This window comes from Nematolebias whitei, chromosome 9, assembly GCF_014905685.2.
Source record: "Nematolebias whitei isolate Nwh7 chromosome 9, NemWhi1, whole genome shotgun sequence".
Taxonomy (NCBI): Eukaryota; Metazoa; Chordata; class Actinopteri; order Cyprinodontiformes; family Rivulidae; genus Nematolebias; species Nematolebias whitei.
In genome coordinates this window covers 31804945-31821151 of record NC_056506.1, presented here as the reverse complement: position 1 = coordinate 31821151, position 16207 = coordinate 31804945, and the positions used below count along the sequence as shown (strand labels likewise).

The following is a 16207-nucleotide window of genomic DNA, read 5'->3' as shown; positions in this document are numbered from 1 at the left end:
TCTATCTATCTATCTATCTATCTATCTATCTATCTATCTATCTATCTTTCTATCTATCTATCTATATTTAAAACTGGCATGAAAAGCAGTGGGTAATAAGCATCCCTTCAAGGAATGCTAGGAGTTTAATTTAGCTCATTATCTTCTCTTCAGTTTGGAGCATTAATGTTTGACATTAAACATGTTCATGTTTACAATACATTTCTGAAACAATTTCACCAGTTGAATTTGTGCATTATTTAAAATTTTCAGATAACAGTGCAATCTATTTTTTCAAGTTGCTTCTGTAAAGTTTGGACACGTGGCCCTTACGTGTCAGACAAACCAGATTTGTTCCCCTCACAAAAAACAAACACGTTCCTCTGTGTCAAAGGCAAACAAGAAAACATAATTAAATGTTATTTTCTGCCGATAAGCTGGTTTGTGTGCAGCCTTGTTGTAGATGTGAAACAGGCTGTGTTTGGTCAAGCCTTTATCTTCTGGCCTAATGGCTTATCCGACAAGACAGGCGTTGTGGAGCTGACTGATGAAAAATAAAAACTGTGATGCGTCTCCTTTCGAAGCAGCATCTTTATTTCACACACTCGTCCAATCTGTCACTTTCTTCTTGTTGGAAGCATCCGTCTGAAGTGGAGCTCTCTTGTGGTGCCACTCCCTTATCCGCAGTCATCTGGGAAGACGAGACGTAAAAATAATCTGACAGTTCAGATCAGAGTTCAGCTCGCACGAGTGAAAATACACACGCAGAGCAAAACACGCACGCACTAACCAACACCCTGGCAGCCAGCAGAGGGTGCAGACGCCGAGGCGGCCCTTGTTCACTGGAGGCTGCTGCTCACGTCAGTCACATTTAATCTTGTTCACAGCGTCTCCTGTGCAGGTAGCTGCTCTGCTGTGCTCTGAGGAGTCCATGTTTGAGCACAGGCTTGGTGTCTGCTGGAGCGCTGACCTCCAGGACACACCAGGCTCACTCACTGATCGACACTTACTCTGACACTTTGCACAGGGATCCTTCTCGTACTCCAGCAGGTCCGCAGCTCGACTCCTAACGCTGGTGTTCCTCCGCAGTCCATCTCGCACCCCTCCATCCCGTAGGCGGGCTGCCTCTTCCTTGGCATACACACCCAGCTCCTGGGTGTAGCGCCCATACATCTGCGTGCACAAAGAGAAAGCCTTTGTGAAGATGACAGGAATAAGAGGCCGCATGATTCATCAGGGTTTCTGTTTAAAAGCTGGCATCACGCAGAGACATCTGGCTTGTGTAAACACTCGGAGGTTTAAAGTCAGGCTCAAACAGACGCAGGTGTCAGACAAATACAACTGAAATACTTTACTTTTTTATAACTGAACTGAAATAACTCAAATACTTTCCTCATGCTCATCTTTAATCTCGTTTACAATCGGCTAAGCTTTCACTCGGCAGTGATGTGGAGACGTTTTCTCAGACAATGAGCTGCACCTGTCCAAGCCCAGCTGATTAACTCTGCAGACCTGCCACACAATTGACTTCTGATCATGAGAGGAGGAGCTCGTTGCATGTATAAATGCTGTGCCAGAGGAGTGTGTGAGATATCTGCAGGCTTGAGCGTAGTCCTCAACACCATGATGGAGCTTTTCAAGTGGCTGTTTGTTATTGTCGGCCTGATCTGTGGCACCTCTGCACAGAATTATTGGATGCAGCCTCCGGTGCAGAAACCCCAGCTTTCTCCATATCAGCCCCCCCAGCTTTCTGTGTTTCAGCATCCCCAGCAACTGTCTAAGGTGCATCCACCTGCAGCTCCTTTGGATAAATGTCATGTGCAGGAGGAAGAGAAGATCCACTGTGGGAGCCTAGAAATCACAGCTGAACAGTGTGAAGCCATTAGCTGCTGTTTTGATGGACGTCGGTGCTACTATGGGAAAGCTGGTATGGTTTTATTTAAAAAGCTTATTTCAAGTGGTAAATGTCAGCAGCTGTAACTTTATTTTAATTTTCTTCCCCTCAGTGACTGTGCAGTGTACCAGGGACGGTCAGTTTGTGGTGGTTGTGGCCAGAGATGTCACTCTGCCGCCCATTGATGTAAATTCAATCAGCTTGCTTGAACCGAGCGACGCGGTCTGCAGCCCAGTCGACGGCACCTCAGCCTTTGTGATATTCCAGTTCCCTGTGACGGCTTGTGGTACTACTCTTAAGGTGGGAGGTGCTTTAATCTTTAATGTTGGAGCTCAAATGACCCCTTGAAGGATTTTCTGCACAACAAATCCTAAAGTATTTAAGTCTGCCAGTTAAAGTGAAACTGATTACATGAAGAATGTGTAGTAATCTTTTCTGATTTGATGGCTTTTTATTTTTATTTTTTTTCAATTGACTCAGGATGAAGAAGACTACGTTGTCTATGAGAACCACATGTCTTCTTCTTATGAAGTGGGAGTTGCACAAAGTGGATCCATAACCAGGGACAGTCATTTTGAGTAAGTTTATGGCAAATTTACTTTTTTTTTTTAAAGTGGCACTTTCATCACACAAGCTTCTCATTTTTAGTTTTGAGGCTAAACTAGAATTGGGCAGTTTTTTTTTTTTTTTTTTTTTTTTTTTTTTTTTTTTTTTTTTTTTTTGTAGTAATGGAACTAGTCTCAATGGCTTCAATCTGACTTTTAAAGCCTAAAGCCTTGAAAGATGCGACATTATCACATTATGCCATAAACAAGCTACATGTTTACTCTAAAGCTGTGGAATACACAAATCAAAATGACAAGCCATTAAACTTTATGGAAACAAAAGTAAAATGTTAAGAGTTCATCTTGAGGATTGTTCGATAGATAGATGTATTTTATTTTTTTTATGGGGACCACTTGGTTCTTTCAAGGAAGACTAAACTGATGACCTGAGTGTGTGTGTTTTTTTTTTTTTTTTTTTTTTTTTTTTATATATGCAATGGTGTAATTTTCAAACTAGTAAGTTTAAATGTTGGTCCTCAGCACTATAATGGGAGACGTTTTGAAAAGTCAAAACTACTTTCCTCTTGCACTAAAAAAAAAAAAATGTTTGCTCATTTTAATGGGTTTTGGAGATGCATGCAAATCCCATCGGTCTATATAAAGGTGGGTTTTGTACCAACAGGCTGCTGTTCCAGTGTAGATATTCTGGCACCACTGTGGAGGCTCTGGTGCTGGAGGTGAATCCTGTTCCTCCTCCACTGTCTGTCGCAGCTGCAGGACCTCTGAGAGTTGAGCTCCGACTCGGCAGTGGACAATGTCACGCAAAGGGATGTGTAGAAGGTGGGAGTGGTATAGATAAAAGTGTAGCATGTTTGTTTTCTGACTTGACAAACTGTACTCTTGCTTGCAGAGGTGGCAGGATTCAGCTCCTTCTACAGCTCTTCAGATTACCCAATCACCAAAGTGTTGCGAGAACCAGTTTTTGTTGACGTGCGTCTCTTGGAAAGGTCTGACCCAAACATAATTCTGAACCTGGAGCACTGCTGGGCTACATCTACCCCAAACCCTGAAGGACGGCCACAGTGGGACCTGCTTGTTAATGGGTATGAACTTTTTTTTTTTTTTTTTTTTTTTTTTAAACATAACTTGCATAAGTCTAGGTTTTTATATTTAACTTTGTGGCTACAGGTGTCCCTACCATGATGACAGATACCAAACTACTATTGTTCCTGTGGATGAATCTTCTGGTCTCGAGTACCCAACTCACTACAAACGTTTCGTCAGCAGAATGTTTGCGTTTGTTGCTCCAGAAACACTTTCTCCTCAAAAAGAAACGGTACATATGACTTTTTATTTATTTTTTAAATGACTATTTAAAATTCACTGTAGCATTATGACATGTTTACTCTATTCCTCTCCAGGTGTTTTTCCACTGTACCACATCTGTATGTCACCCAAGCAGCACAACCTCTTGTGAGCAACAATGCCACAGACAACGTGAGTATGAGATGACCCTAAGGTCATGCACGTGCAAGTATCATACTTGCTGCAAAGAAACTTTAAAGAAGCTACATTCTATGAACAGAAATATTGACTAGTTGGTTAGCAAGTTGTACATTAATTGAACTGATAATGAATTACACTAACATTTTTAAATTGGCCCACTTTATCCTTTCAGTAATGAGACAAACTGACTAAGGTTTTGCGGCTTACCTGTTAAAGGCTGCTTGACTGTTTATTTTTTTTACTTGCAGGAAGAGCTGCGGTAATGAAAGTCCCCTCAAACCAGAGGTCAATGGTCTCGAGCGGTGAAGTGATCCTGACTAAAGCCACATCTTTGTGAACCCACTCAAAGCCAATAAGACTTTTTTTTTTAATAATAAAGCTTGTTGAAGCTAAAACAAAACTCTTCTACACTTTCTCTGTTCAGTAATTGGTGGCATAAAAATAAGCTGGTGCTAATGAGTTTATAAAGTGTTCTTCATTAACCAAATGTGGGGAGTAATTTAAATTTAAATAGGGTTAAAGATGGGTGGGGGGAGAAGGTGGCGGCTTGAAGCTAAGGTTGAAATATTTACGGTTGGTTCAAAGCTTAAATTGTACAGCTGAAGGGTGTTCAAAGTACCATACTATAATTTCCAGACTATTGAGCGGACCAAATATAGGCGAAGCTTTTTATTTTATTTTATTTTTTTTTTTTAATCCCCCCCTCCCCCCCCCAAAAAAAAGTCTGACCTGTAGACTTTGGTCTAACTCTAAAGCTGAGGTTTAAAAGTAAAATGTACTGGGTTCACTAATCAGTCTAAAATTACACATTTATAGTCATGTTCACACTTGGAACAAACCGCCAACTAGTAAAATATGAAGTCTCATGAGCATAAAGTTAAAATCACTTGATCCTCCTTTCATGATGGAAACTTTATATTTCTAGCATGCAGTCACGAGTACAGCCTCATTGTTCTAGTCGTCGAAGCACTGTAGCAGCCACTTGCGTCTCCTCTGCTGTTCCCCTCCCGTTTCCCCATATCTCATTGAGATGGGCATCACGACTCCTGCAGACTAACACACTCTGCTTGCATGAAGGTGCAGAGCAGCTGTATAGGTTCAGTGTGACTGGGCTGTCAGATGCTGATCTCCCACTTTTTTTTTTTTTAACCCCTGCCTTGCTGAAAGGCATTAAAGAAAGAGGCAGTTTTGCATCTTCAAAACGTGGCAGCGCCTCATCTATAAGCCGTGTGGCAGACTTCTCAAACCTGCCAGAAGATGTGAAAAGACAGTGGCAGCTTCTGCGTGGACTTGAATTCTTATACTGTGGGAGTGTAAGCAGGTTTTACCTCAGGAATGCTGGTAATTGAAGTGACTGATGCTGAGTTTACACGTGCAGGACTGTAAATGCTGGGAGATGAAAACGAATGAAGCACAGGGAGACGCAATCTGCAAAATGAGACGATTTAGTCACATTTTAAAAATTTCAATCCCTTTGTCCTGTTAAAATGGCTGGGGATATTTAATCATTAAAAGCTCCATTGTTGAGGAAAGACTTTCCTCCACACTGGTGGTCAACCTAATTTCTAATGCAGATTGACAGTGCAATATTTATACACAATTTATTCAGGTTTGTTCTTGGAGCAGACTGTGCTATTTTTGTAAGTTTAACCGGTCAATAACAGTGATTGTCATTATGGCTGCTCTTCAGCTTTTCTGGCCCTTCAAGCTTTTACATTAAAGGACCCATTGTGAATCATACTGACAACAATGTGTTCTGTCACAGATGACTAACAGCTGCTTAGACTATTATCGGCTTGTTAAATAGCTGTCGTCAATCCTTATCGCTCCCTAAATGACGTCTGCGACTTCCAGTGGCTCAGAGGGTTTGTGTCATAAATCACATCTGATTATCGATACCTGCAGAGTGACCTGGGCTGTATGTGAAGATCGGAAATAAATGCTCAATAAAATTAAATTGAGGGGATGAAAAGGAAGCAGTGGACTTTGGGGAACTGTGAGCTTTAAAAAATTCATATAAAGCTCTGAAATTTCACAAACCATGGCCACAAAAAGGCAAAGCTGATCACAAGTAAACTGATACCACTTGATTTGTATGCAGTGTGGTGATCATAAAGTGGCGGCCCGTGGGCTGCATTTGGTCCATGATCTCATTCCATCCGACCGGTGAAGTGTTAAATTATTTTTATACAATCAGTTATAAGATTCAGAGGTGGCTCAGCTCAGAAAGGGCTCAAAATGGCGGTGTCTATGCCAATCAGAGAACTCGCTCACTGATGATCAGGTTTGTAGATGGTCCTTTGGGGTTAAAGCTGTGGCTGAGGATCTCAGGAGAGAATGAGCAGATGTTAGGTTTGAGTCTTACTTAGGATGCAATAATTCTTACTATTAAGTGCAAACATCAAGTCCATGTCTGCATTTAAATCACAACTTCTGGTTATATTTGTTAAATGTTTTTCATAGTAACTTATCTTGCCTTATTAACTTATTATCCATTCATCCTCTTAACCAGCTTGATCCTGTGCAGGGTCTCTGGAAGCTGCTGTCCAGCAGTCATTAGGCAAGAAGTTTGGTACACCTTGGACACCATGCCAGTCCATTAAAAGGATATACAGAGACACAAAACAACCACACCTAGAACCATTATAGAATGCACTATAATAAAAATCATCTTGACATACTGTACACCAGGTTTTAGCCCTCACTGATACTGTTTGTATCTTCAAGTTCAAATGGATTATTTGTTTTCAGTGTGCTAAAAAAACTGCATTCCTAATAGGTAAATTATTGACTGTAATACCATCTAAAAATATATTGGCTTGTTAAAATTCTACACAGGTGGCAAAAAAGCTGATAATGCTGATGCATGGCATGTTATTTCTGCAAGTTACGTTAATTTTAGTACTATAACGTGAGCAAAACGAGCAAGTAGCAAAAATGAGCATAACGCAGCCATGTGAAAACCAGTTACTTCACAATAATCCTCAATGGCTTCCAAAAATCAAATGACCCACAGAGTAATCCAGAAAAGAACGAGCAACACAGCTAGTCTAGTCTTATGGTCCAGTGTAAAGACTGACCACCAGCATCAGCAAACTCCCAGCAGGAGTACAAATAGAGCCTGTTAGTGTTTCTTCCCCCGGCCTGTGAGAAACCAATCACTGGACAGCTGGAGCACGGCTCCCCCGAGGGGAAGCAGCAGGTGGGATGCTTTGGGTTAAATGAGCTGTTGTGTGTAACCAGTTTACCTCCCGTATCACCGACTTCTGTATCTACATCTGTCAGTTTACCTTTCACAACAAAATCTTTTGCACCCGCTCCCTCCCTGTTTTGTTTTGGATAGATTTTCTTGCTCATGAGTCATAACGCAGAGGCAAAGAAACTGTGTATGCAGCTAAAAAAAAAAAAAGAAAAGACAAATGAAAGATAATTCAGTCGTGAAAAAAAAGGAGATCACAAAGTGAGCAAGCAGCAGGGACTGGCTGCTGTAGTGATCTAACACTCAGCTGTCAGCTGCTCAAGCCTGGTCCTGCGGACACAACGAAAACTGAATAACAACCTACAGACATACACTACGCCGTCCAATGGCCCAAATATCAATTAAACAATCATGCAGGACCGACATAATTCATCTGAATTGATTTTTCTCCCTTGCTTGAATGTGAATCCAATATTGACTCTCTGTTAGCTCTGTTTCTGCCCATTCCTGCTGAGAGAACGAAGATCTGAAGTGGCTCGGCACTAACACACACTTCAAGACAACCACAAATTATACAATCAGCACACGACCGCATTGCTTCCCGTGCCACAGCTGCCCCTTCAGAAAATACATTAATAAAGGCCTTGAAGGAATCCTTATCCACCTCCAGAGTTTTGAATGTTGAAAAATGACAGTTACAGCCAATTTGGTTAAGCCTCAAAACGTCAAATAATAAAAAAAAAATCCAACATTACAGTTCTTGTCAGCCTCATAGTATGTGTTGGGCATAACTCTCAGCTACTACCACACCAGACTGTAACTCACTATCTGTAAAATTACCAGCGTTACATTCACTTTTGTGTTTTCTAAGGTTAATTAGCTGTGGCAGTCATCATCAATTGTCTTGACTCCAAAATAACATCAGTTCTAGATGTTCATCTAATGATTACCTTCTATGAGTTTCATTTAAATCCGTCAATTGATTCATGAGATAATTTTCTAACAGACAGACAAATGAAACACTCAAAGGTAGTTACATTATGACCTGCCTTCCATGGTGTGAACAGTGATGATGAACATTGTTACAACATTGTTTTATCATCACATCTGTCAGCTCTTCTATCTAAACGTTTAGGAATGTATCTTTGTGTAACATACAATGTTTATTGTGATATTGACGGGTGAAATAAAACATTGTTGCTTTCTGTAACTCCTTGCAGATGCAATATACAATAATAATTGGATATACTGTACGCCAGCCAAGAAACTCTGCAATGCAAAGAAGTTTATAAAACGTGTCCTTTCTTAATCTGTCTTTAATAAAGAGGGTCATTTGGTTCCCAAATGTGTTTAACAGGAGCTTTTAATAAAGCTCAATAATGAGGAGAGTTCTGATGAACAATACAGCGATCGACACAGCACAAAGCTTCTTTCAATTCAGGGCCTTGTGTTGTCCAACGGGGAGTTTACCGACTTAAAGAACCACAGAGGTCCAAAACGGATTTAGTGCTCTTAATGCTCAAGCTCACAATCAAAGACTATGAGGAGGGAAACGTGTCAGGAGACAGAGGGAGAAAAGGAAAGGAAAGAATGTAAGGCTGAAGGTGGCAACTCTAAATGTGGGGACAATGTCAGGCAAAGGTAGAGAGCTGGCTGACATGATGCAGAGAAGGAAGGTAGATGTTTTATGTGTCCAAGAGAGCAAGTGGAAGGGCAGCAAGGCTCGTGGCATTGGAGCAGGGTTTAAACTGTCTTACCATGGTGTGGATAGAAAGAGAAATGGAGTGGGGGTGGTCTTGAAGGAAGCGTTAGCAAAGAATGTAGTAGAGGTGAAAAGAGTGTTGGATAGAATGATGTGTCTGAAGGTAGAAGTAGTAGGTCTGATGCTGTTGTCAGTGGTTACGCTCCACGGGTTGGATGTGATATGAAGAAGTTAAGAGAAATTTTGGAAGGATCTGGATAAAGTGATGGAGAGTGTTCTCAGGGAGGAGAGAGTGATGGTCAAAGCAGACCTGAATGGACCTGTTGGTGAAGGAAACAGAGGAGATGAGCAAGTGATGAGTAGGTTTGGTGCCAAGGAAAGAAATCAAGAAGGCCAGATGGTGGTGGATTTTCCCAAGATTATGGAAATGGCTGTAGTCAACACTTATTTCCAAAAAAGGGAGGAACATAGAGTGACCTATAAGTGTGGAGGAAGGAGTACGCAGGTAGACTACATTCTGTGTAGAAGAGGAAACCTGAGTGAGATTGAGGACTGTAAGCTTGTGGCAGGGGAGAAAGTGGCCAGCATCGGATAGTTGTGTATAGAATGACTGTTGAAGAGAAAAAGTGTAAAATCAGAGAAGACCAAATGGTGGAAGCTGAGGAAAGAAAAAATGTGAGAAATTCAGAGAGGAGCTGTTAAAGGCTCTGGGTGGTAAGAAATAGTTTCCAGATGACTGGACTACTACAGCAACAGTAATTAAAGAGACATGTAAGAAGGTACTTGGTGTGTCATCTGGACAAAGAAAAAAAAAGAAACCTGGTGGTGGAACAGTGAAGTGCAAGAAGCTTTTCAAAGAGGTTAGCCAAGAAGAAATATGAAGTGAGAGGACTGAAGATTGAACACAGGAATATAAGGATATGCAATGTAGGGCAAAGGGGGAGGTAGCAAAGGCAATGCAGAAGGTGTAAGAAAAGTTTTAGGCTGGACACTAAAGAGGGCAAGAAGGTCTTGTGCCAATTGGTGATACATAGGGATCAGGCAGGAAAGGATGTGCAGCAGGTTAGGCTTGTTAAATATACAAATGGCAATGTTCTAACAAGTGAGAAGACAGTGGTGGGAAGATGGAAGGAGTATTTTGAGGAGCTAATGAATGAAGAGAATACAATGGAAATAAGACTAGAGGTCATAGAAGCTGTGGACCAGGAACTGGAAAAGATTAGTGAGGGTGAAGTTCAGAAAACTCTGAAAATAATGAAGATGGGGAAGGCAGTAGGACTTGACGACATACTAGTGGAGGTTTGGAAATGTCTTGGAAAGATGGCAGTAAGGTTTTTGATTCAAACATTTAATGGCATATTTCAGGGTGAGGAAATGCCTGAGGAATGGAGGAGAAGTGGGCTGTGCCAATTTTTAAGAACAAGGGTGATGTACAGAGTTGTAGCAACTACAGGGGAATTAAGTTGATGAGCCACTCAATGAAGATCTGAGAGAGTTGTGGAAGCAAGACTTAGACGAGAGGTGACTATTTGTGAGCTGCGTTATGGTTTCATGGTAAGAAAGAGCACCACAGATGCCATCTTTGCTTTGAGAATGCTTATGGAGAAGTACCCTTCTTGTTTGCTCTGATGATGGACCGACTAACAGATGAGGTCAGGCAGGAATCCCTGTGGACTATGATGTTTGCAGATGACATTATCTGTAGTGAGAACAGGGAACAGGAAGAAGAGAACTAGGAGAGGTGGAGGCATGCACTTTAAAGAAGAGGAATGAAAGTCAGCTATAGTGAGACAGAGTGCATGTGTGTGAATGAGAGGGAGGCCGGTGAAACAATGAGGCTAAAAGGAGTAGAGGTCACAAAGGTGCAGGACTTCAAGGACTTGGGGTCCACTGTCCAGGAAAATGAGAGTGTGGTAATGAGATGAAAGAGAGTCCAGGCAGGATGGAGTGGATGGAGAAAAGTGTCAGGAGTGATTTGCGACATAAAGGTGTCAGCAAAGGTCAAAGGAAATCCAACATTTTTCAGTCAGGTCATCTGGACAGTTTTTTTTTGTGCTGAAACGTTTCGCCTTTGATCCGGAAGGCTTCATCAGTCAAGGAAACACACAACACAAAACTGTTTCTTCCCCCAACAGCTTACTCCAAAGTGGAACAAACCAGTTATGTTGGTGCTAAGATGGTCTCTTTGGCATGCCCCCTCCTCTATTGCCGTCCCTCTTCCTTGTTGACAGTCGTGTCAAACTGGTTGAAAACAACAAAGTCCATGCTCAATAATCCAGGTATACAATCCAACATTTTTCAGTCAGGTCATCTGGACAGTTTCTTTTTTTGTGCTGAAACGTTTCGCCATTGATCCGGAAGGCTTCATCAGTCAAGGAAACACAAAACAGAATCAGTTTTGTGTTTCCTTGAATGTAATGATGTGAACCTGCTGTAGTTTCCAGGCCAGGCAGCATTGTCTAATAGGAATTGACAAAATACTTTGTATTATACTGTTGCTTTAAAATATTTTGGCTCAAATTATTGAGTCTGTCGGTGGGGGCTGGGGGCAGGGTGTTAATTTAATTATAGATTACAGTGAGGTGCGCACAGTGTTGCCAGATTGGGTGGTTTACCTCACAATTGGACGGTTTTCATTTTGATTTTGCAGGTAAAAATTGCTTTGGATGGGTGGGGATAATTTGGGCAGATTTGGAGTCAGCTCAGCGGTTTTTGAGTAAACCTATTAAAACACATTTCAACCAATCATTCATCATTATTGGTTCGTAACAAAGCTCCCCTGACCTTTCTACATCACTGACTGGCTATTGTCATCTGCCAGAGCATTGACAACAGAGGCAGCGCCATAAATTATGCTAGTTTTAGCAGCAGGTGGATCTGGTGTGATAAACCTAGCAGGAAGATGCCGAAGTGAGGAAAATATAAGACGAGTTACAGAAAACAGTGGGAAAGCGATAATGATCTTAAATCGTGGATAGTGCCATCTAAAAACGATCAAAGTTAAGACTCACTGCAAATTTTGCAGTTCAAGCCAACAATCTAATCAGCATTAAAGGTAAGAATTTAAAATCAACCATAGTAAATTTAATTATTTCAGTTACTGTATGTAGAAATAGGCTTAGCATATTTGTGTGCGCGTACTGATCGTAGTTTGTGTCTTCTAAATGTAAAAAGAGGAGCAGTCTACATGGTTGTTATGAATCCATCTGTAAACATGTTAGTATGTGATGTGTCATGTGACTGGATCTGACGTTGCTGTGGTGGCTGGTTCAGAGTCGTTTATGGAGAACAACTCTGGGCAGATTTAGTTGGATTGTTGCGTTTTGCCACATAGTGTTAAATTACCTTGGCTTGTATCGATGTGCGTTCATGTTCAAACAGTAAATATAACAATATATTAATTGGGCGGGTTTTTGTGTGATGTGGCGGTTTTTAACAGATTTTGGGGCTGGAAAACCTCGACTCTATCTGGCAACATTGGATCGTGCGCGTACGCAAAAAATTCAGTCTAGAGCATAACAGTTACAGCCAAAATAGTGAATACACAACTGCTCGTTTGGACCGAGGATGAGGTGGGTTGGCTCCCACACGTTTGAAAGGGTGAGCAGCACAAACAGCACTCTGCTGTCCTCCATTGTTACTGCTGTTCAGCTGCACACGCGAGCACAAAGAAACTATTGACTTGACTGCATAACCTTTAATTTCAGCATGTTTCTGTTCCACTCCACAGAAGACCTGCTCCTATCTGTTATATCACAATCTTTACAACTTAAAAGTTCTTTGTTGTTCATCAATTCTCAAGGTGCTTCGGAATAATTTATTCAGCAGGCACTAATATTTGACACTTAATCCCAAACTTTAATCCCTGCTGCTCATGTTACATATTCATTAAATGCATTTAATCATCTGTTTTTGAAGTGACAATGATGGATCTTATCATCACAAGAAAAGTGATGGATGCTTTAGATCTCCTGGTATGTGTATGGAGTGTGTTGATGAGAACAGAGGAATAACAGAAGGACTCGAGCACTCCAACTCTGCAGCCTCTGGGGACCAGACGGAAAATTAAATTAGAGGAGGAAGTGGCAAATTTGAGTCATCCCACAGTCTACATTTGCATTAATATAGGTAGTGAAGGCCCCTTTTAGAAGTTACTCATGAGTCAGAGCTCCATCACACATGCAGTGGAATAAACGTGCACGGTGCTGTTGCAGTCCGGCTGAGCCGTGCACATGTGTAAAAACCAAGAGGAGCTGAAACCCATCATAACAAATGGTGATGAAATTAGAGAAGGTTGAAATTGGAAGCGTGAGCTAATGCCAGTGAGGGGGAAGCCTTAAAGAGTGACACCTTGTTGGAAAAATAGTTTATTTCTAATTCAGTTCAGTTTATTTATATACTATAGTGCCAATTCACTACAAAAGTCAACAGTGCACTGCACAGAAACATTTGCATACATAAAAATCAGTGAATAACATTATTTATCTAAGGAGACAGCAGATTGCTTCAAGTTTAAGTTAAGGGAAGAGCTGGTGTAAGGCGTGCATCTTCCACAGAAATGATCTGCCAACAGGTGTAAAATGTAAAACTAAGCACAGGAAGAGAAAACACATGGATGTCTCACCCTATGTTTTGTCTGTAGCAATGCATAATACAGCCTGGTACATACTTGGCACATACCCTGTATGCAGAGTACACCAGTACATACCCTGTCAGTACAGGATATTAAGTCAGTCCATGATACAGCCTGGTCCCTAAAAGTACCCAGTAAGTACTAGATGCATTTCAGGTATGAACCAGAAAAGTACCAGGTTTGTTCCCTGTATGCAGAGTAGCAAGTCATATTACAGCCCAGGCCCTGTAGGTACCAGGTAAGTATCTGGTATGTACCCAATGCATATTAAGCTGCATTATGTATTGCTATTGTTTTTAGATAGTTGTATAAATTAAAGGATATCTGGCTAAAATTATAGGAAACTTCAAAGAAAATCTGAAATCTCAACAGTGTCATTGTACAACTCAACCTTATTGTGTTTTACAGTTCAGTCCTTTCATTATCACTTGGCAGCAAAATGTGAAGGTGGGTGATAATGTTTTTGTCCCACATGTGTGCGTGTTTGTGTGTCTGTTGCCAAAATATCTCATAAATAACAGGATGGATTTTGACAAAACTTTTAGGAAATACCCACTGTATGTACCTCAACAACTGATTAACTTCTGGAGCCAACATAATTCAAAATGGCCGCCACAGCAAACTGAGTGTAGAGAACACAAAATTCCATCAATTTTACAGATATTGCATTAAGATTTGTTGCGGTTGTAGCTGAGAGTTGTTCGTAACACAAACTGCAAAAGCTATTCATTGCACAGGATGCTTGCTTTAAATTTTAGGGTTAATTTACTGAGTGAACCCCATTTGTCTGTTAATAAAATATCTTGTTTATTAATCAAAACTCTGGCTTGAAAAATGACAGACAATGTGCATTCCTTCACTGTATTCTAGACCTTTAATATCCTGCTACATTTCCTTCGTACACGCCGTGGCTGATGTTGATCTGGTTCCTGCCACGGACAGGGTGGTGTTGTCTTCCATTAGGAGGATTGCTTTAGGACACGCTGACATCGTTTCTGTTTCTGCAAGGTTAGCAAAACCTGCTCCGCTTCTATCAGCGTAATATTTCTGAAATTGGCTTTGTCAGAAGATTACTTGAAGAAAAAAAAACCACTGGTCCAATCAGAGAGCATCTTTGAATTTCAGGAATAGCTCTTGTCTTCAGTGAGAAGAATGCTCCATGTCTAAGATGATTGCATTTGGAACAAACAAATTGAATTAAATGTCCAACAATTAAATATTCTGTTCGGTTAGAGTTCTAATAAATTCTTGTACACTATAGAATAAAATAAAATAAAAATAAGGAACAAACATTGAATGTCATAACAGTACAGATAATGCACCAGTGAAGCTTAGAGGTATCACATGGCAAAAGAATTTCAAGTGGAATGTTCTCAGTACTTTCCCCAAAGTATCTAAATAGAAATTATCCGGTATTTTTCCATTAATTGTCCTTTGACATCCAGCCTTGATGATTACCACGTACAACCTTCTTCTTTAAGCTTCTGGTAAAACAAGAATTGATCCACCTCTTGCTCTGCGGGGTTTGTGGAATCTTCTGGTCCTCTGGTATTGTATTATGAAATTCTTTATCAAAAGGACTCGTGAAACGGTCGGCACAGATATTCAGACCAGAAGGAAAAATAAAAGACTCAAGGAAGCTTGTTACTGCTAGGAGTAATAAGTGTCCTTTATTATCCTGCCACAGAAAACAGCCAAGCAAAAAAACATGTACACTCTTAACACACAAATTGATATGAAATAACTTCTCACCGTGACACTGGCCGGGAAGTCGTTTTCGACCCAGGTAAAGAAGAATCACATCAAAATTGGTGCATGGCATTCAGCGCGTGCTGATCCACACCGGACTTCCAAAGATTAAGTTGCCTGTCACACTTCCTTTATACTTTTCTTCCCTGACCGGATCGCGTGAGAGCATTCAAAACAAGTTTGATGGTTACCAGAACAACGGATGAGGAGCTGGTGATTTATTACAAATAAGGAGCACGGTGACCTCAAGGCGGGCCAAGACCTTGAAGTTAGCAATACTCCTTAAACTTCCTAAAGAGGAAATACGCACTCCTCCATCCCTCTGCAAACCATCAAAGAATGTCCCAAATATTAACAAAGGCAACATAAATCATTCCCCCCTTTGTCTCTGTGACATGTTAAACAAAGTACAATCCCTAATATGTGAATAACACGTTGTATAAGTGTGTTTAAATAAGTGTAATATAGGTCTAGATTGACATAAAAGCATTAAAATAATAATTTCTATATCAGGTATAAAATGAAATCAACCTTTGCCAAAGAGTCATAAATACCTTAAATTCTTGTTGTATCCATGTTACAGTTTGTATCATTCTAGCACTGAAAACAACATAAGCATTTATTTCTCTAACACATTCTTTTAAGGATTGCATATTGCCTTTTATGCTAGAATTTCTCAATTTCTCTTATATTGAAAATGACAACGTTAAAGTGTATTAAGTCAAATCATAAACAATAGCATGCACTATTGCGGGGCATCGCAATCGGAGCCCTCACCTTTCATTAGTGTGCAACACCAAAGGACATGTAGAGCCCCCTTGCCACCGGTGCATTGGTGGCTCTCGGCATCTGGGCTGGGTGGTGGGGTGTATGTCGGTCCGCCCTGGTTGCTGCCTGGCGGGGCCTGGGTGCCCTGGCTCTGTCGGGGCTCTGCTGGGGGGTGGTATGGCCTCGGGGCTTGGGGCTTGGGGCTCGGTGTCCATGGCCGGATCTACTTGGG

The 16207-nt window shown here is 41.0% G+C and overlaps 2 protein-coding genes across 2 annotated transcripts in view; one reads left to right on the top strand and one right to left on the bottom strand.

Moving 5' to 3' along the window:
- LOC119414221 (chloride channel protein 2-like) overlaps positions 1–16207 on the bottom strand; it is a 553451-nt gene that overhangs the window by 30824 nt on the left and 506420 nt on the right. The window lies entirely within an intron of this gene.
- On the top strand, positions 1571–4312 carry LOC119415092 (zona pellucida sperm-binding protein 4). The gene is made up of 8 exons (XM_037682236.1): positions 1571–1906; positions 1986–2173; positions 2354–2451; positions 3101–3258; positions 3329–3521; positions 3607–3754; positions 3840–3915; positions 4173–4312. The coding sequence occupies exons 1-8, from the start codon at positions 1603–1605 to the stop codon at positions 4259–4261; spliced, it is 1254 nt and encodes a 417-aa protein (XP_037538164.1). The 5' UTR covers positions 1571–1602; the 3' UTR covers positions 4262–4312.